Source organism: Lissotriton vulgaris, chromosome 1_1 (genome assembly GCF_964263255.1).
Source record: "Lissotriton vulgaris chromosome 1_1, aLisVul1.2, whole genome shotgun sequence".
NCBI classification, from domain to species: domain Eukaryota; kingdom Metazoa; phylum Chordata; class Amphibia; order Caudata; family Salamandridae; genus Lissotriton; species Lissotriton vulgaris.
In genome coordinates this window covers 1,996,908,596-1,996,929,315 of record NC_141685.1, presented here as the reverse complement: position 1 = coordinate 1,996,929,315, position 20,720 = coordinate 1,996,908,596, and the positions used below count along the sequence as shown (strand labels likewise).

General features: G+C 47.6%; 1 protein-coding gene across 2 annotated transcripts in view; it reads left to right on the top strand.

Moving 5' to 3' along the window:
* Positions 1-20,720, top strand: part of CDC123 (cell division cycle 123) — a 414,248-nt gene that overhangs the window by 103,292 nt on the left and 290,236 nt on the right. For both annotated transcript variants that reach the window (XM_086919873.1, XM_086919878.1), the window contains one exon: positions 10,159-10,191. In XM_086919873.1, coding sequence (XP_086775999.1) covers positions 10,159-10,191 — 33 coding nt within the window. The remainder of the gene's footprint in view (positions 1-10,158; positions 10,192-20,720) is intronic.

Genomic DNA, 20,720 nt, shown 5'->3' with positions numbered 1-20,720 from the left:
ATCTAGGATCACCATTTTAATGGTGGCATACGGCGTTGTACCAAGTGGGTTAGCAGCCTGATATGCCGATTGGGTTTCGCCTGTGAGAAGAGGCGCTAGAAAGAACGGCCATTTTTCTTCTGGCCAACTCAGGGCGCATGCCGCCCTTTCAAAATTTACAAGGAAAGCGTCCGGATCTTCACCTGGGACGTATTTCTGTAGTACTACGCCCGGGGGATGGGGGTTATGTACTCGAACTTCCCCTGAGACGACCTGTGGGGGAGGTGTTATACTCTTCAGACCTTCCAACTGTGCTGTTATGGTGGAGGTGAACATATCCCGGTCTGCCTGTGCAGTAGACATTTGGTTTTCCATAGCTTTTTCCAATTTCTCCTGTCCCTTGATTATATGGTCAATTAGGGCCTCCATCTTTTCGTTACAGACGGATGGTGATCCCACTTCTGACACCAGTTGTCCCGAGGGGGACGGAATGTGGGGTCCTGTAGTGGCTACTGTCGGTTCTAATGTAGGAGTAGGGGAAAAGAGGAACACTGGTGCCTTCAGCAATGGTTTTAAGAAAGGCTTTATTGGGATGTAAGTTTTTTTCATGAACACAGGTCTTGGAAAGTAGCTAAAGAAATAAGTCTTTCTCTAGCTTCAGTTCTTCAGCTTCGGTACGTCTAGACCTGGGACAGGGTGGCTGGGCTCTGAGTCGGACGTCGTCTTCTGAACTCCGCTCCCGCACCGGAAAAGAAAAGGAAACGGGGGTCAGGGCAATGAAATATAATAATACGTCAAGGGACCGGGAGTGAGGGAAAAACCGTAGTGAGCTGGTGCAAATATCTATTATACCGATAAAGGTGAAGGAAGTGCTCGTGAGTAGGCAGAGGGATCAGGGCTTATCTACAGGCAGGCACAATCACGTTTGTTTCCTCCGCCCGACCCAACTCGCTACCCGTCCCCGTACCTCTTGGAGCCACGCTCCTCCCGTGGGAACGTGGCGGGGCGCAGCGTGGAAACGTTGGCCTCCAGGCGTGTCGTTCTCCTTCCGTTCAGGATCCTGGCAGCTCCCGTCGTCTTCCACTCGCACATCAACTCCTAGGGAAACGCCGTCCGATGAGGTTTCTGACCTTCCGCCTTTTGACGTCGTTACGCTGTCAGTGGGTGGAGTCTCGTCTCCGCAGTCCAAGGTCTTAAAGGGACCATCCGCATTTACGAGCGGTATCCAGCCTGACTCGTCTTCTTCGTTCCATGATGAGGGTGTACTCTGTGGGCACAAGGGGCACGGTAAAAGAGGTGTGGCTGACCACCACTTTGCATTAGCCTGAGGTTCCGACACACGTGCCCCGTCACACAGACCTACCTTCCCCACTCACCGACGGTGAGTGGAGTAGGGCATTTGCGCAGGTACTCTTAGTGGCCAACAATGCTCGGTTCAATCTTACCCTGTTCTACTATTTGCATCATACTTCCCTAACTCCATAAAGACTGGCACGATTTAATGACAATCGCTCTGCCGCATGCCCACTCTGCGGGACTGACCCTGACACTTTTATAAACATGACACGGACCTGTGCTAGACTGCAATCATACTGGCAGCAAGTTATACAGGCACTCCAGAAGGCCATGGGTGTACACTTCGAGGAGTCGATCAAACAATGCCTCCGGGGGGTGCTCCCAACGCCGTAAAAAGGGGTGAGCATACAACATAGGTTCGCCCTCCTGGGCATAATCCTGGCCAAGCGCCGCATCGCAATACATTGGACGTGCAGACCAACCCACAGGCTCAGCAGATGAATGGCGGATGTAAGGCATTGGGGAGCAGCTGAAGAATGTTGCATCCAAGCAGTGTGCGCGGACGAGAATGCAGAACTAGACCTGGATAAATGGGGTTGCATCTTTGAGAGAATGCACACACTTGAGCACCCTCCACCCACACGTGCTTTGCACATTAGAGATTAGCGTGGCACATTTCTCTCACGCCCGACACAATCCCCACCACTGAGTGATGAAAATCCCATGCTAGATTATTCCACGTCACCCCTTAAGAGAGGAATTATCCCCACCATTGCTGCCATGGTTTTACTGATTTATACAGTTTACTGTTTTTTCATTTTATTAAAAAAACGAATTGCTACACGCAACTGTCAAGGGGAAACAAACCCCACACACCACATGTAAACTACCACAAATTTGTGTAGTTAATCTGCATTGTCAACCATATGATAGGCCTGTACCATTATAACTGTTTTCCGAAGTAATAAAAACAGGTTTAAAAAGAATATATATATATATTCCTCTGGCGACAGACTGGATCTAGAACCTTTTGGTGATCAGTACCCCTGCACGTAACTAAGTGGCGTCGTTTGGCTTTGTGTGGCGTCATCCGCATCAGAAGTGACATGCATGGTGCCTGTATAGGTGGTACCCTAGCATGCTGACGTCCGTTCTTTCCTTTCCCTGCCAGTCATTGCACATGCAGAGTGAGCTACCATCAGTCACTTTTTGAGTGGCCCTTTTTAGGTTGAGCCTAGAGCAGCGCATGCGCTGTGCTCTGGCGAGACTTTTAGTAAAGGCTTCAGAAAATGCTACCACTGTGGCCTAGAACCTGCGTACATGTGCGTGGGCAGGCGCTTACGAGCAGAGGCACCATGTGGCTTTCCTCTCTCTTCATGGGTCACAGGCCCTGGCTGTTCTCTCCTCCCTCCGCATTCCATTCTCCTTATCTTCAAAGTTGAAAACAAACCAGCGCGGACCTTCCTATCGACCCCTCCCTTTGGGCAGGGAGGAGGGAAATTGCTCGTGTTTGCAAGCCTCACCACTATTAATGCCATGGAAGTTTGTCAATAGTGCATTTCATTTCTTGAAAACAAGTGTCCCTTTCTCCCTTTCTTTTCTGGGGTGTTCGCTCCTCTGGCCCCCACCTCTATACTTCAAGGTCAGAGTCTGACAGCAGCTTCGCTCTGCAGTTCTTCTCTCCTCCTTCTCCACCCCTTTTTCAGAGGGGAGGGGAAGGGAGGCTGGGTCCATTGACAGCTTCTAAACTAGCAGCTTTAGGTATGTCATAGAAGCGGCCACTTTACCCTCAATACGTAGTGCTTACCCCCACTGCCCCCCGCTCTGTCCTAACACTTATCATCAGGTTCAAAGCTCGCCGTGCTTACCCCCTCTGTCCCCTGCTCTGTCCTAACACTTATCATCAGGTTCAAAGCTCGCTGTGCTTACCCCCCCTGCCACCCGCTCTGTCCTAACACTTATCATTAGGATCAAAGCTCGCCGTGCTTACCCCCTCTGTCCCTGGCTCTGTCCTAACACTTATCATCAGGTTCAAAGCTCGCTGTGCTTACCCCCCCTGCCACCCGCTTTGTCCTAACACTGATCATCAGGTTCAAAGCTCGCCGTGCTTAACCCCCTGCCCCCGCTCTGTCCTAACACTTATCATCAGGTTCAAAGCTCGCCGTGCTCACCCCCCTACCACCCGCTCTGTCCTAAAACTGATCATCCGGTTCAAAGCTCGCCGTGCTTACCCCACTGCCCCCGCTCTGTCCTAACACTGATCATCAGGTTCAAAGCTTGCCATGCTTAGCCCCTCTGCCCCCCGCTCTGTCCTAACACTTATCATCGGGTTCAAAGCTTGCCGTGCTTACCCCCCTACCCCCACTCTGTCCTAACACTTATCATTGGGTTCAAAGCTCGCCATGCTTATCCCCCTGCCCCCGCACTGTCCTAACACTTATCATCCGGTTCAAAGCTCGCTGTGATTATCCCCCTGCCCCCGCTCTGTCCTAACACTTATCATCAGGTTCAAAGCTTGATGTGCTTATCCCCCTGCCCCGCACTGTCCTAAAACTTATCATCAGGTTCAAAGCTCGATGTGAATATCCCCCTGCCCCCCACTTTGTCCTAACACTTATCAGGTTCAAAGCGCGCCGTGCTTGCCCCCGCTCTGTCCTAACACTTATCATCAGGTTCAAAGCTTGCTTTGCTTACCCCTTCTGCCCTCGCTCTGTCCTAACACTCATCATCGGGTTCAAAGGTTTCCGTGCTTACCCCCCATACCCCCGCTCTGTCCTAACACTTATCATCGGGTTCAAAGCTTGCCATGCTTATCCCCCTGCCCCCGCACTGTCCTAACACTTATCATCAAGTTCAAAGCTCACTGTGAATATCCCCCTGCCCCCCACTCTGTCTTAACACTTATCAGGTTCAAAGTGCGCCGTGCTTGCCCCCGCTCTGTCCTAACACTTATCATCCGGTTCAAAGCTCGCCGTGCTTACCCCTCTGCCCCGCTCTGTCCTAACACTGATCATCAGGTTCAAAGCTCGCTGTGCTTACCCCCTCTGCCCCCGCTCTGTCCTAACACTTATCATCAGGTTCAAAGCTCGCTGTGCTTACCCCCCTGCCCCCCGCTCTGTCCTAACACTTATCAGGTTCACAGCTCGCCGTTATGCAGCACAATATCCCTGGTGCAACAACATCAACTGTTGCATGGCTAAACACTTATAAGGTCCCAAAAGCGAGACCTATTGGCTATGCCAATGCTTGTTTGACCTTTTGTTGAAGATTTATCAGGACTTTGTCTTCTGGTGTGAAGAAGGTCCACTAGAAAGGCATATTTTAAACATATGGCACCTGTCACTGTCAGAAATCAGGGATGAACCGTGACTTGGTTTGTCTTTGGTGACTGGCCTAAGGAAGGATGCTAAGACATGCGAGGATTGCCGTGCCATGCATCCTAAGATTTTGGGGAGTGGCCCCTCTAGCTCCTCGCTGCCAAACATTGACCAACTCCATTGCACTCTGTTGTGAGGAATATCCTGAGGTCATTTGCAAAGTCTTACCCGACGATTGTTGTCCCACTCTAAGTTGTTGGGAAATTCAAGTAAGTATCACAAAAGGAAGTTGTTGTTGAAGAGGTCTTTTAGTTCTCAGCTCAAGTCTTCGGACAAGTTGCGGGGTCGTCTTCACTCGAGGTCTAGCCCTGTTTTGGAGACTTCGCCTCTGCTATCTCTGTTCAAGGTCATTCACCTTATCTTTTGCCAGCCCCAACTCCTCTCAAGCTCCCTTGGGCACCACAGGTGTGGGAGGGAACCCTTATTGGTCTATCACAAGCGGGTTCGCCCTCAGCCCCATTTGGGCCCTAAGGATCCATTGACTGATCTGGAGTGACCTCTATGTTCCCCGGCGCCGCTTCAGTGTTGATGCCCCTTCGTTCCACTGATGGCAAGCAGTGGGTCCGCCTCATCATCATTCTCTACTCTTGATATGAAGCTGTACGGGCGTTGTCCAGCATCTGCTTCAGGGCCAACTGGGGCAGACTACCCATATCTGAGCCAATGTCTTATTCCTATGACAGGCCTAGATTGGGTGATCATTGGGAGGGGTCTGCAGACCCTTATGGATATAATCTATTAGAAGATCCAAGTACACCTGGTACAATTTGGGAGATTCCAGTGGACTGGACATCTCCCCATACACTGGTGTGGTCTACGGAAGAGGGTGCCTCATTCACAGTGGTGGTGCAGAGGGCGGCTGATGTCCAACCCTCAGTGGCAGTCAAGACAAACATCCCGACAGAGGTGCTTAAGCCGGCAGTTGCCCCCACTGAACCATTACTTCCATTTAATCAATCCCTTGCAGTCTTCCTACTTGGGACCTGATCCAAGCCCTGCACAGGGGGCCCCTCTGCATAAGACAGTTGCCCACCACCATCGCCCTGCACCAGGGGACCCCAGTTTTCTCTCCCAGCACCCCACCCTGGTCCAAGCTCCCACCTATGAAATCTAACCCTGTGCATTCCCTACCACTCTGCCGGACAGGGAGTCCAAAAGTATGGATACCTTTGGGAAGAGAATGTTTTCTTCTGCCAGCGTGGCGCTGCAGTCAGTGATCAATGTGTGCCTCTTGGGCCAAAACTCCCATACGATATGGACTCAGTTGCACCCGTGCTGCCTATGGTCTAGGAGGAGGCCTGAGCTATACGCTCTCAAACAATAGCTGATTTGAGGCATGCAACCAAGTTCACCATAAGATGTGGGCTGGACAGAACAGACTCAATGGACAGATAGTTTTCATCTTCGGTGGCCCTTATGCTCCATGCCTGGTTGTGAACCACTGGCTTTTCAGACAATGTCCAGGTCTCGCTAATGGATATGCCCTTTGATGGCTCCCATCTGTCCTGAGAGAAGACAGACTTATCACTGGAGTTCTTTAAAGACAGCAGGGCTAGGGACAGGTCATTGGGCTTTTCCATGGCCCCTCGCTAATCGCAGTCTGCCTTCCTCCCATTTTAGTGCCACGAAATGGGCCTTCAACCACGTCTCTACACTCCCAGTCACCACTGCTACAAAGTTCCACAATCTTTTTGTAGTGGAGTATGCAGTTCCCACAGACCCTGTGGGGCAAGCAGTCTGTAGTCTGGCCAGTCCACCACCTCCCCGGCAGCTGCAGCCTCCAAATCCCTTTAGTTTGCCCTTCAACCATCATGGGCATTCAGTGGGGGGCTGTGTATGAATTCAGCTGCTCACTTGAAGGTTAATAACATCCGACCGTTGGGAATTACAGCTCGTCCAAAGGGGCTACTCACTCCCGTTTGTGACCACGCCTCCCCATGACCCCCACTTGCGACAGGGGACCACCTCTCCTTGCTCCCTCAGTAACTATTGGCACTCTTCGCCAAGGGAGCTACAGAGAGGGTGCCAGCATCATATGTTGTTCGTGGTTGCTATTCCCACGACTTTCTGGTGCCCAGGTAGGTCAGAGACTTCCATCCTATTTGAAACCTGCACCTTCTCGCCTGCTTTCTGAAAAAGGAGAAATTCAGGATCATGTCTGCCCCTGACCTGGAAGACTGGATGGTAGCATTGCACTCGCAGGATGCATAGTTTCACATCCCCGTCCAGCCTGCCCATAGATGTTACCTGTGGCTCACGTGGGCCAGGAGCAATTTAGTCTGCCTTGCTCCCCTTCGGCCTTACCAGTGTTCCTTAGTTGTTCACCATGGTAATGGTGGTGGTTGCAGCGCACCTCCAGAGGTCAGGGTTTGCAGTCTTCCCCCTACCTCGACAATTAGCTGTTGAAGTCGGGCTCACCACAGACTGTCATCCACCATGCCAGGCTATGGCGAATCTTCTGCACTCGCTTGGGTTTACGAATTCCCTCTCGTCACAGCCATCTTGGCAATAGTGCCCAACCTGCTTAAAAGCCAAACACAAAGGTTTACAGAAAGTGAAAAAATACATACAAAGAACCATGTCACCTGGTGTTAGAAAATTAAGAGAAAATAGACTGAATACATCATAACATCTACATGTGTAGGATATTGCTTCAAATTGTAAGATAAATATCATAAGCAAGAATTGAAAATCGGCTCAACAATGGCATGGACACTGTTGTGAAAGCAGGAAACCCATTATCACTAATAAATCGACAGTGTACATGTCACGTGTTATGTGCACGCCGTTAACAAACATATTGCATCCCATGTGGCATCGAAAAAGAGTTGTAAAGATGTGGCTGACACAGAAAGCAGAACAGGAAGCCAAGTGACTAGTTAGACAGAAAACATTGTGTATTGCTAAAACAATACAGACTGTCATGTGGCCACATCCAATCTGACAATCCAGCCACATCTGTTGACAATAATGGCCAAGTGGCCAGTGTTGTCATGATCATTTGAGTGATGCAATTAAGTAACACCTATTTTGATGGAGTACAATCCTAACTAACATAGGCGACAAAAAATGAAAAAAGTGATCACCTGCTCGGACAGAGCCGCCAAACAAACGTGCAAAATAAGTAAGAAAGGGTAATCAACAAAGGACACAATTGTAGTAGTTGACCTGATATTGGAAAAGCTGGAAATGGGCTAGAATAGGTCAAAGGACATGTTTGAAAGGGAGAGAATGAGAAAAACTTCAGTAAAGTACCACATCAGGCCTCACTCTCATTGAGGCCTCCTGGGTGCCTGCTGCCGAGTAGAATAATGTATTCCGACTCCTCTTGCCGCAACCTCCTTTCCCTGTGGTCACCTCTGGCTGTTTTCTCAATCCTGTCAATGGTAAAAAAGACAAGAAGATCACAGATTGTTCAGTGGTGGTCAGGTTGTGGGAGGAGGGGTTAATGACAGTAAGTGCCTTCTAACCCTTCATTTCGTTTTGGATTGCCTCATTGTCCTCCCATGTGGCAATGCTTCTTTTTCCATTTTGTCTTCCACAATGACAAAGACCTTCTTAAGTCGAAATGCGTTGCCACAATCAATTATTTGACTTTGAAACCTTGTTTGCGGTTTTGCGCTATTTTGACGGAGAAAGGCGTGCCCTTTTGAGATGTATATTTACTTATTTATTTATTTATTTATCCAAAACCAATCCTGCCTCAGCACAGAAACGGGTTTGACACTTGCTCGGGACCACTTCAGGTAAATTTAATGCCACCACTGGGTAACTGGCACAAAATCACTATAAAAACACCTGGCAGATACGTTTCGGCAAATGCCTTCTTCATTGCCAGCTTCGTGTTTGTCCTGTTCAATTTTTGCGGGGCTTTCATATACTGTTTGCTGTCTTCGCATTAGGCCTCATTCGTCCAATCAGAGCGCTGCTGGTAGAGTCTCTGTCACAGTAAGGTTTGAAGTTTTTGCTGGTCATTTGAAAACCACCTGTATAGTGATAAGGGTAAGTCTCCATACAGAGCGCATACAGGCAGTCCCATTCAGTGAGCGCTTGTGTTTTATTAAAGTCCTATTGTATCACCTATGTGTGTGTTGCGCCTTACTGAGTGTCCTCATTGATTTGCACCTGATTGATATGGCTTGGCTTGGTTTGGGTGCCAGCAACCAGTCCAACACGTGCGCTCCCTTTGAGTCGCTCCACAACTATCCACTCTGACTTCTCATCATGAAAACAGCCTTCCTAGTGTCGGGAACATCTGCCTAAGGGTCAGTTAGTTACAGGCACGATCTGCAAATCCTTCATAACTTACCTTCTACCCAAACAAACTAGTCCTTCAACTAGAACATCCTTCATACCAAACGTAGTAACTCCTTTCCATGTAGACCAGTCCATCCCTCTGCCTGCCTTTTATGCTCCACCTCCCCCCTCTAAAGGAGAGGAGGCACTCCACCGCTTGGACCGAAAAAGAATGTTGTTGGTATACTTTGACTGTAGTCACGAGTTACGGGTGGACGATCAGCTCTTCGTGGGATATGTCGGAGCCAAGAACGGGAAGGCAGTGCAGGAGCAGACCATCTTGCGTTGGATAGTTCTCGTCATCAAAATCTGCTATGCATTAGCCAAAAAGCAACTCCCCTGAGGGTTTGCACACTCACTCTTCCAGAGGCAAAGCTGTGACCTCTGCCTTAGCCTGCGGAATTCATGTGTGGATATCTCTGAGGCAGCATCGTGAACTTCCTTGCACACATTTGCAAAGCACTACTGCCTACACAGTCGAATCCTGCGTGACTGCCTTTTCCAGTTTGGTCCTACAGGACTCTTTAGTCTAATTTGTATTGCAGCCCACCTCTGGTGAGGTATTCCTTGGGTATGTATTCTAAGGTAAGGAATCTGCAGCTAGTAGTCTCCATCAGATGAACAAGTTACTTGCCCTCGTACCGCCTTTTCTGGTAGAGACACTATATAGCTGCAGATTCCTTACTGATGCTCACCGCTTTGCACTGACCACTGGCTTTGCACACCAGTGGTCAGTGCTCCTTGTGGCTCTGTGCTTCTGGTGCGGACAGTTTGCAAAGAAACTTACGCCAGCGCTCCGAGGTAGTGCTTATATTGGGACCGCTTGAGCCGCTTTCGGCACGGACAACGACATGTGGAGCTGAATCATGCCATCTAACTTTGTGCAAGAGTACTGCTCAACAAACGTTTCCGGATCCAGTCTGATGCCTGGGGAGATTTCCAATGTAAGGAACTTGCTGCAAGATAGTCTCTTCCAGTTAAGCGATTACTGAGGGTAAGTAACTTGTTTGTATTGCTTATTGAAAGATTGGAGAGTTTTTGGTACTCTGGGTGAAATATCTGATGGGAAGGTCACGTTAGTGGAACGAACGTTTATTGAATGCCCTGTACACACTAACCTTACAAATTTCAATACAGTATTTCAGAGTTGCAAAAGAAGTTCTGTCCACAATTTACAAACCTTTTCTTTTCATTCCATTTCTTTATTCAGTGGTCAGATGATGAAAATACTACTACACTAACGGTAAGGTTACTTTGCCCCCTTGGCATTCTATCATGAAAATGACTCCTGTTCACCTTTAACCAAAATATGATATTGTGATCATTTTTTCCTAGGACTGCAAGTGTTCTCTACAGTACTTTTGAAAATTTAACAATTTACATTGATCTTGCTGTAATTTAACCTTTTATCGAATGGTGTAATGAATCACAATATATACCACTGTCACCTAGCCTCCCCTTGTTAAAGAAAAAACAAGCAAAAATAAAACACAATGCTTCACTCCCACTATGATTATGACCCAAAACCTAGCATTGTGTAGCTTCAGGCCTGCTAATGACCACACACATTCTCCCAAATGGCACTGAGGATGGCCTGTCTGTCTGTCTGTAGGTACCCAAGACAATTCCTTTTGCCATGCTTTCAGCACTAGACAACCAGACGCATAGGGCACAGCCATTTGTTGGCAATTGGGCTATATACTGTACCCTAAAATGAAAGGCATGACTTTCCAAAATATTAACCTGTAATTTAGTATATTTCTTCCAAGGTTTTAAAGAATTCTGTCTTCAGGATGGGAACACCCTCACCCACTTGTAGAGCATTCTTCATCATTGTGTTTTGCTCCTCTTGAGCAGGTGAAAGCACCTTGTTCATCCCAACTGGGTCCAGTATATAGGAGCTCTCCATGGAGTTCTTTTTGTTCATGTAAACCCATGTTTGTTTGTGAAGTAGCTATAGTTATAGTGCTCATCTGGATGTATCCAATTAAGATTACCTGAAGGTGAACAATTTATTGGCATGCACTGCCATAAAATCAACAACAGAAGCTGGACATTACGGACCACTATTATTCCTATAGTCCTTTCATAGGGCCTGACTAATCAAAGTGCACAAAATAGTTCAATGGGGATTCGTTGAGTCCAAAAAAGCATATTTGGGATTCAATTCTAATCCCACACGAACTAAAGCTAAACTGGTACATAGACTGTTATTCAGCCTTCTTTTGAGACCTGGAAAAAAGCATGTAACCGTAAAGTTAAATAGAATTCATTTTGTGGTAGGAACATGTATGTGTACTCACGGCACTCCATGCTAAGTTAAGTGAGAAGAAATCGGACAATGCGAGGGACTCTTACCCTGCATGATCTGCTAAATGACTAAAATGGATGCAGCATTTTGAATTGTGCAACTCTATCAAATAAATGATGGGCAAATTAATTCATAGCCATGTAACCCCCAACACCGGATGATACTCGTTTCAGAAACATATAGGCATTTTATGTACAACTAGTGTCTGAAATGTATTTGGCTCATCGCACCCTTCATTTATTTTTGAATGTATATAGTGGCATGTTAAGCTGTGTATTATTCTTGTGACTGAACCACGTAAGTCTTCAACATTTGGGGGAAAGTTTTTTTTTTTGAACCTATAAGGTTTATATACACCTGAAATTAAACGTTTTGGTTGATACTTCTAATCTCAGCGTACTCACCTTTAAAATATCCCCAGGCGCCAGACTGAACCTGGACGATTTTCCAGCATTGTCCCCACATGTCGGTAGGCGGTGTTGTTCAGCTCCAATAAGACTGTTTTCCCCCCAGAAGTGACAGTTGGAGCTGAATTTAGGCTCTACCCAAGCACACTGACGTCTGTTTCTTTGTTTTTCCACCTTCCAAAAGAGCTCCTAAATTATGCTCATCAGTTGACAAGTGTTTTCCCTCTAAATTCTTTCCCAGTGTGCAAAGAAGCAAATCTCCTTCTAAAACTACATGTTTACACTTTTAGGGACTGTCACAAGTGTTTGTCTGTGACCAATCCCCACAAGGTGTTTCTCTGGTTTTTGGGCCACAACTCCATCGTGTGAGGAGTGTACCCTTAAGCATCCTAAGGAAGTTTATGGATCACGAAGCCCACTGTATATCGCCAAACACTTCAGGAAATGAAAATAAGGTTTCTAGATCGAACTCATTACCCAAGGATGTCTAGGCTCTAGTCTCTCAGAGGTAAACTGCTTACTAGGAAAAGAAACGCCAGTGAATGAGAAAAAAGCCATGTTTTAAGAACTTTCCTCAAGGCCAGCAGATCAGTTTCCCTTTTCAATTCCAGGGGTAAGGAATTTCCACAGTCTGGGTGTTCCAACGATAATGCTTCTACCACCCCAGTGCGCTTTTTTAAAATTTAGTAACAATAAGATTGTAGGCTGAGGCAGACTGAAGCTATTTGGATGGAGTGTACCACTGGAAACTTTGTCTAAAAAACTCATGGCCTGTACCATGACGTACCTTGAAGGCAATGCACAAGGCTTTAAAGTCGATGCCCTTCTTGACCGGAAGCCAATGGAAAAGTTTGAGCGCTGAGGTGACTGATTGATTGAAAATAGGGAATGCCTAAGAAAAGGCGACATTTTGTCATTTTTTTTATTTTGTTCAGGTATTTTTTTGGGATGTTAATGAAGAGAGCGTTGTTGTAGTCAATCTTGGAGAGTACTAAGGTTGAGAAGGAAAGAATTTTCTGAGGAGCTTCAGGGTGTAGAAAGTGGTAGAAATGATGGCATTAATGTCGCTTTCAAAACAAAGATTGTTGTCGAAGACAGCACCTAGATTTTCTCCTTATTAGTCGGTGTAAGTAGCAAGCCAAGTTCCTGCGGCCACCAGTGTGTGGACCAGATGGTGGTATTTCTTCCAAAATGCAAAACTTCAGTTTTGTTAGAGTTAAACTTTGAATAATTCGAGGACATCCAATTATTGACATAAAGCAGACAGTCGTAAAAACGAATGGAGGTGTTGTCTGGATTTCTGGCTACAGATATAACAATTTGGGTAGCATTGGCATAGGATACTACAGAGTACCCAAAAGACCTAATCAGATTGGCGAGTGGGTGACTTAAATATTAAAAAGGGTCTGGCTCAAGGACGAGCCTTGGGGGATGCTGCAAAATGGGAGAATTAAAGTCTTCAAGGGCAACAAACTGCTCACGATCAGTGAGAAAAGATTTCAGCAATGTAAGTGCTAGTCCCTTAATCCCTACGGTTGTGAGATGCTCCAAAAGAATGTTGTGCTTGACAGTGTCAAATGCTGCTGAGAGGTCGAATAGGACCAGGGCTGCATTATCTTCTGCATCAACGGCCTAATTTTCTCTGACGCAGTGAGGAGCCTAGATTCGGTACTATGGTGACTTCAGAATCCGAATTGAGTATGGTCAAGGAGACAATGACTTTCTATAAACGAGGTGAGTTCAACATTTATAGCTTTTTCAACAATTTTGGCCGGAAGTGGTAGGCCTGAGATGTGCCGATAATTATTGGGCTCAGCACTGTCTAGGCTAGATTTCATTAGAAGCAGAAGAACTGAGGCATTATCCATTTGGTAGGGAAGAGACCCATGAAAGACATCTGATTGAAAATGACAGTGCAGTGTTCTGAAATGATTTCAAATGCTCAATGGATAATTTTGAGAAGACAAGGATCGAACCAACATCCCGATTTGTTTTGGGCAAGAAGATTCAGAACTTCAGGAAGTTGCATAAGCCCTGTTCAAGTTTGAGAGCATGGATCCGGTCCGGCTCTCTGGCTGCTCCTGAGATAGGTCTTTGTCACATTCCAAGTCTTCGGGTAAGTGAAGAAGAAGCATACAAATTCCTAGCTGCCCCACCTTAGCCTTGCTACTCCTCTTCTGAGAAGTCACAAGGACTTTAAGGTGTCTTGCAGTCTCGCTCCCTGTCCATCACAGAGCAAATCAGATTCCACAGCTGATTTCTCACTCTAAATATTCAGGCCCCGGTAGGTCCTGGTGTCTCTAGACTTGACAAGGAGACACATCGGACACTCCGAAGCTTGTGTACCTCTTTTGGTGCTGGTGCAGCATCGAAGTCATCAGAGAGGAGCACGTCGACAAACCAGACTCAGCGGGATCGGTGCCTGCGATATGCAGTGCAATAATACCTTTACTCCAAAGAATGTTCTTGGCGATTTTGTGAAGGCTGGAGGAGCTCTTGTGTTCTTGGAGTCTTCAAAGGTCTAGGAGGACACAGCACACCACAATTGTTGAAGTCCTGGAGACAGCAGGCAGGGTTTTGTGCCAATTTTCTTCTGCAGCAGGGCTTCCAGTTCTCAGGCATCAAATCTTCTTTGTCTTGGTCTTCTTGTCCGTCGAATTTCATTTCCAGGTCTGGGTATGCCACCTAAATACTGAATTTAGGGGCGTTATAAGGAGAGACAGGTGCTGTCCGAAACCACCGACTCAACATCGTCTCCTACGCTGATGACACCCAACGGATTCTCTTCCTCACCGACTAACATATAGCTGTTAAGATCAACTTTCACAATGGGATAAAGGCTGTCGCCACCTGGATGAAGGCCTAGTGCCTCAAACTCAACTCTGACAAAACTGAAGTCCTCATCCTCATCCAGGGCACCACTCCCTCCGCCTAGGAAGACTCCTGGTGGCTTGCAGCGTTCGGCACCGACCGACCATGCACACAACCTCTGCATCATCCTCGCTCTTAATGTACCGCCAAATCAACGCCTTCTCATCCTCTTGTTTCCACACGCTCTGTCTGCTTTGGAAAATGTTCATGTGCATCCTCACCGAGTCCAGGAGAACGGTTAACCATGCTCTGTTCAGCAGCAAGCTCGACTACGGCAACACAATACTGGCGACACCCAAAACTCCAAAAGAAATTGCAGAGCATCTAGTTTTTGGGAAACAACACTGGTACTGGAACCTGGTTAGCAGGGTACCAGAACACCTCAGTCCACGTTACATCAAAATCAGGGTTTATTGCAACAAACACTCAGTTTCTTACAGCGACTCGCAGTGGTATACGTGAATGTTTTTTTTACTAAAATGCAGTCGCAAAACATTAGCATTTTACCACCTACTTTATGTAGGTAGTAACCCATTTGCAAATGGGAAGGGGTCCAGTCGAGACCCCTCCTCCTCAACTGGAAGATCAAATTCACCTTGTAGATTTCAGGTGACTACTCATCTCCCACTCATTTCCCAAAATACAATACTTTCAAAAATGAAAACCCACTTCAGAATGTATTAAAGTCATAGTTGCATAAAACATATACAACAAAGACTGGAATACAAAACAAAGAATACTTTTTAGAAAGGAATTTGAAAGTGTGCTTTATTGATCTAATTTTAATGCAATATCCTTGCCCACACACTCTGACACATTTTTATGTACACCAGCCCTCTAGTCTCTTGAGGTCTGTCGAAAGGTCTACAAACTATCTTGACTTTTTTGATTCCGAGTGAGCAGAACAGAAACCAACATTCCATTAAGGGAACTGCAGTTTAGTTCTTTAATTAGTTGTGGATGACGAGTACACTCGATATGGAGAAGAAATCACAGCGAATCAATTGTTCACCATCTAAACAGAATAATAGGTCTTCTAGTTGAGTTAGCATCCTCAGGCCTTTCAGCCAATGCAAGCCTAATAAAAATTGAAATGGTACTATTCTCCAGACCAGTAACTTGCATTAAACCACAATTGCATTATTTGCTTACATAAGTTAATAAAGTAATTCACACTTTCATAATAAATGTTGGCCAATTAAGATGGTTGATTTAATAAAATGTCCAAAACCGGTTTAAATTACTACTTACATTTTATGTTTTTGTTTACGGCTGTTATGAGTGTTCCTCATTCAGTCATTATGTTATTGGCTTTTCATCAGGTAGCTATCTAAGACTTTATTTTAAGGTTGAGCCTTGACTGTGCTTGCGCCGTCTTGAAGATCTGTTGTATGTACTTTGTGTGGGCTTTGGAGCGCAGGAGCCCAGGACTTGTCTGCTTTTGCTTAATGACTTCTGTTTTTCTAGCAACTACCCCCATTTAACTGTCTTGATAGAAAATGACCAGCAGAGGCAGTAAAATGCCAGAATCACTTTACCCAGGGTAATTTGCTTCATAGCTAAAAACGTTTAAGGTCCCAAAGGCGAGACCTATTGCATTGCAAATGCTTGTTTTGTTGAGCTTCTCCTTTGCTCTAGTGACACAGACAGGGTCGACACACTTGAAAAGCTTGATACGTGTAAAAGATAAAATAGAAAGTTAAGGTGTCTGATGAAGATCTACAAGTCCTCAGACTTTCTACTATATGGCTGAGATGCCCGCCACCCCCTCTCAACACAATCCCCAAGAATGGGAAACCGGAAACAGTTCTGAACTTTTGGAAGGCGGGAGGGAGTTACCCTCCCGGCCGTATTTATTAAAATATGAAACAAAATTAAAACATTAAAATAACAGTTTCATATCATGTACAATTTCATTTCCACATTACGATGTTTTGGCTAACCTTAACATATTTCTAATACAAAGGTTCTCCTAGCCGATACTAACATCCTTACAAATGCATTTTCAAATTGAAATTGTACATCCTAACGTTAAGGGCCAACGGCAAGGTCGTAACCGGTGTCAGATCCCTAAACCAAAACTCCCCCCTCTCTTGTGAGGGGCGGCCGCACAGAGGACTGCACCTCATGTGCACATACCAATTTCCCTTGTCTTTACGGGGGCCCCTGTTAACTCGACGCCATCTTAATGGTCGTCCGAGGACTCGTGTGAGGTGTCTAGAAGGTAGCGTAGACCCCCCTCCCCACCCCACACAACTTACCACATCTGCCGTCGCAGATGTCCTGGCCCCGGGAAATTCCCAGGAGGGGCCCGTAGCCCCTCCTATCCAGGGAGGGGCCTTGACCGCCTTCCCTTTCCTTTAGGCGTCCCATCCTTAGAAGGGACCGCCTCCCCGTTGAGGGGCCAATGGTACCTCCCCCCGGGCGCTCCCATCCGTAATGGGTGACGCCCCCCCCTAGGGATCTTCCAATGACTGCTCACCGATCATGACCTTACCGCCACAGGCCGGATAGTTGACCGGCTATCCGGACCCCCCACAAAACTCCTACCTAAAGGTCATGCTGTAAACTCTTTAACCAGGCTACGAGGTCTCCTTTAAGTAAAGAATTCCCCACCCGGGACAAATGGACCCCATCCTCTAGATACATATTGTCCCCCCTGATACAACCATGAGGAATCGAATGCAATGTACTTGTACGAAATAGTCTAGCAAGCTGGTTATTTACTTTCTTCACCGAATGATTTATAGCAGACACAGAGTTCGCCCCCCGCCACACCTTTCGTGGAATCATATGGGACCATGCAATCGTGCACCCCGGAACCCTTCTCGCCAACCAACTTACCGACGACAATATTAACTCGAGAAGTACCCGTCGACCAGTGGTCACCAAGTCATTGCCCCCAAGATGCACTATGATTATAGCTGGCGGTGACCTTGTCCGCCCTAACAAATCCTCCATAAAAGTTTGAAACTGGTCAATACAGAGCCCGCCCCTTCCGTAGAAGGTCACCCTGTACCCGTATTCCCCAGCCATGTGAATCATGTCACCTGCTTTGAATACGTCCGCGGCACGCCTCACGTATGAGTGGCCCACGACCCACACCACTCTTTCCTCAGCCGGTGATCTTTGACCGCTGGTACCCAGGTGTCGGGTCGACTGCACAGTCCGCCCCGCCTCGTAAGCTTGCGACACTGTAAACCAAACAAAAACAAGAAGCGTGAGTACATGATATCAGCTTCACAACATGTGCAACCGCACATACCTTTTGTAACAATTGGAGGACCAACGCCCCAACTGTTTCACTTTTTCCACACTCAGACCCCTGGCTGTAGCCTCTGTAGCAGCCCCTATCCGGAAGGAATGGGTCCCAAACTCGCCCGGGTTCAAGCCCGCGGCCGAAATTGCCATTGCCAGCACCCGCTTGAACTGAAACCTCGTCAGTGGGGTGGCATCGGCATGTCTCAGCAAGGTCCCCCCCCATGATGCCGCCCTCTGCGCCAAATACTCCTCAACGCATGCAACAGGGCACATGGGAGATCCGGGAATCCGCTGGACTATTACACTGTCCCCGATCGCACCCTGATCGGTCTTGGACCTGGCAAACGAGACAATCATCGTCTCCCCCTTAACTTGGATGTGCTCTCGGCACAGTCCACCCCCCGTATCCTGTTTGTTCTTCGCTACCAGTTCGCTTACCCGCATAGCCCCATGGAATGCTAATGCAAAAGCGGCCCGGAACAACACTGTTTCTGAAGGAGAGGAACATGTCGCAGGGAGTACGGACAGTAAGAGGGCCAACCTTTCCAGACCTATCGGGTGCCTTTCATCTACTCTGCGACCCTCAAGGCGTTGCCACCCACGCAGCGCTTTCTGTACTACAAAAGACGCCGTGGGGTCCTGGATACCATGAGCCCGTGCCATGAAGGAAATGGCGGCCCGATGCCTCTGGGCCGTAGCTACCGATTTGCCTGCCTGATGTAAAGACAGCAAAATTTTTAAAACATACTCTTCTTGGCCCCAAAGCTCCCCCCTAGCAGAACCCAAAAAGGACCAATAGGAACGGAACGCCCCTTCATATGCCTTCCTTGTCCTGGGTGCTAAACTCTCTCCCACGAGGTTTTGTAGTTCGGGGCACCGAGAGACCAGAGAGCTTTGGGAAATGGTGCCGCCACCGGGTCCGCTGTGGGCAGAAAACCCCAGAAGGCCTGCATACGGAAACGAGAAAGCGCATCAGCAGCCTGATTCAGCACCCCTGGCACATGTCTCGCCCTAAAGAGCACGTTCAATTGCATACATAGCAAGACAATTTCTTTGAGCAATCTCAGAATCCATTTGCATCGTGCTGCCTGACTATTGATACACTCAACCACGGTCATGTTATCAGACCAGAACACCACAGAGTGATCTCGAAACCCCTCAGGCCATGTTTTTAAGGCCACCAGAATAGGGAATAGTTCAAGAAAAGCGATGTTACTTGTAAGCCCACCCTCATGCCACCATGACGGCCATGTTTGAGCTGACCAGTGATTACCAAATATGGCGCCAAAGCCCATACTCCCTGCCGAGTCTGTCCACAACCCCAACTCCTCGGAGGACACCGCCGGCTTATTCCAGACAACCCGACCATTGAAATCCGCCAGGAATGCCAACCAAATGCGCATGTCCTGGCGAATCTCTGCCGAGAGCCTCGTGCGGTGGTGCCCCTCTTTAAGACCGACCATGGCTTGTGCAATCGAGCGGGAAAAAGGGCGCGCCATTGGTATCACTCTAAGGGCAAAATTCAACTGACCTACAGCCTGCTGTAATTGATGCAAATTTACTTTATTCACGCTAATACATGTTTCAAGCGAGGCCCTGAATTTCATTACCTTTTCTTTGGGCAACCGGAAGCAACCCTCTTCGGAATCGAGCTCTATTCCAAGAAACTTGAGCGAAGTAGATGGCCCCACAGTCTTACCTGGTGCCAATGGCACACCAAACTGACTCATCAGACCACAAAATTCATTTAGAGCTTGTGCACATTCCCGGTCCCCGGCTGCCCCCAGGAACAGAAAATCATCAAGATAATGCATAACATGTTGAAACCCCGTCTTTCTTGTGAACGTCCATTGCAGAAAACTACTGAATTTCTCAAAATACGCACAAGATATGGAGCATCCCATTGGCATACATTTATCCATGTAATAGCGTCCCTGAAACATGAAACCTAGGAGACGCTGATCGTCTGGGTGTACCGGGAGCAACCGGAACGCTGACTCGATGTCTGACTTGGCCATCAGCGCTCCGGGCCCCAGGCGATTCAACATGGCGACGGCCTCATCGAAAGATGCGTACCGCACCGAACAAACTTCCGGGTCTATCGCATCGTTTACCGAAAGACCTCTCGGTGCTGACAAGTTGTGTATCAATCTAAACTCACCCGGGTCCTTCTTGGGGACCACTCCTAAAGGTGAACAAACAAAATTAGCCACTGGTGGCAAGTCAAATGGTCCAGCAACCCGACCCCGGGTCACCTCCTTCCCAATCTTTGCTTGTACCACCGCCGTATTCTGCAGGACCGACAGTTGGTTCCTACACTGAGCTTTACCCTGAAAATTCCCCACTGGGATGCGGAAACCATACGAAAAACCATCTCGCAACACCCCAGCGGAGACATGATCCGTTCATTGAGCCAAGGAATCATTGCCATGGTATCAACCGGGGTAGGTAAAGGCGCCCCTCGGACTATTTCAGACCTGTTTGGCGCTTCCCCTACTTCCGTTATCACCCGTTTTGGCTCTACACATGGTCTCGGGATGCGAGGACTGACCACACCCCCCACATTCGTGCCTAAACTTGCATGAGCCCTGGGGCCTTGTACACTTTCCCCTGTTAAAACTCCAGCAGACCCCTTTTTTACCTGTATTGCCATTCGACCTTGAATGGTGCTCGTTACCTGATCCCGCCCGAAAGGGTGCCCCAGATGAGTGGCGGGAAAATTCGCCCCCGTTCCCCCCCAACAATGGCGTCTTTGCCATACCTGATTTCTCCATTTTTTGCCAGGAGATGGAGTCGTAACAATCCCACGTCAAAGATGTGTCGAACTCCTTGGCCTTACGAAAAATATTATTATAACCAAACCACTGATTACCCTCATATGTCTGAGAAAACTCCATAATACGTGTCTGGTACACGGGTAAC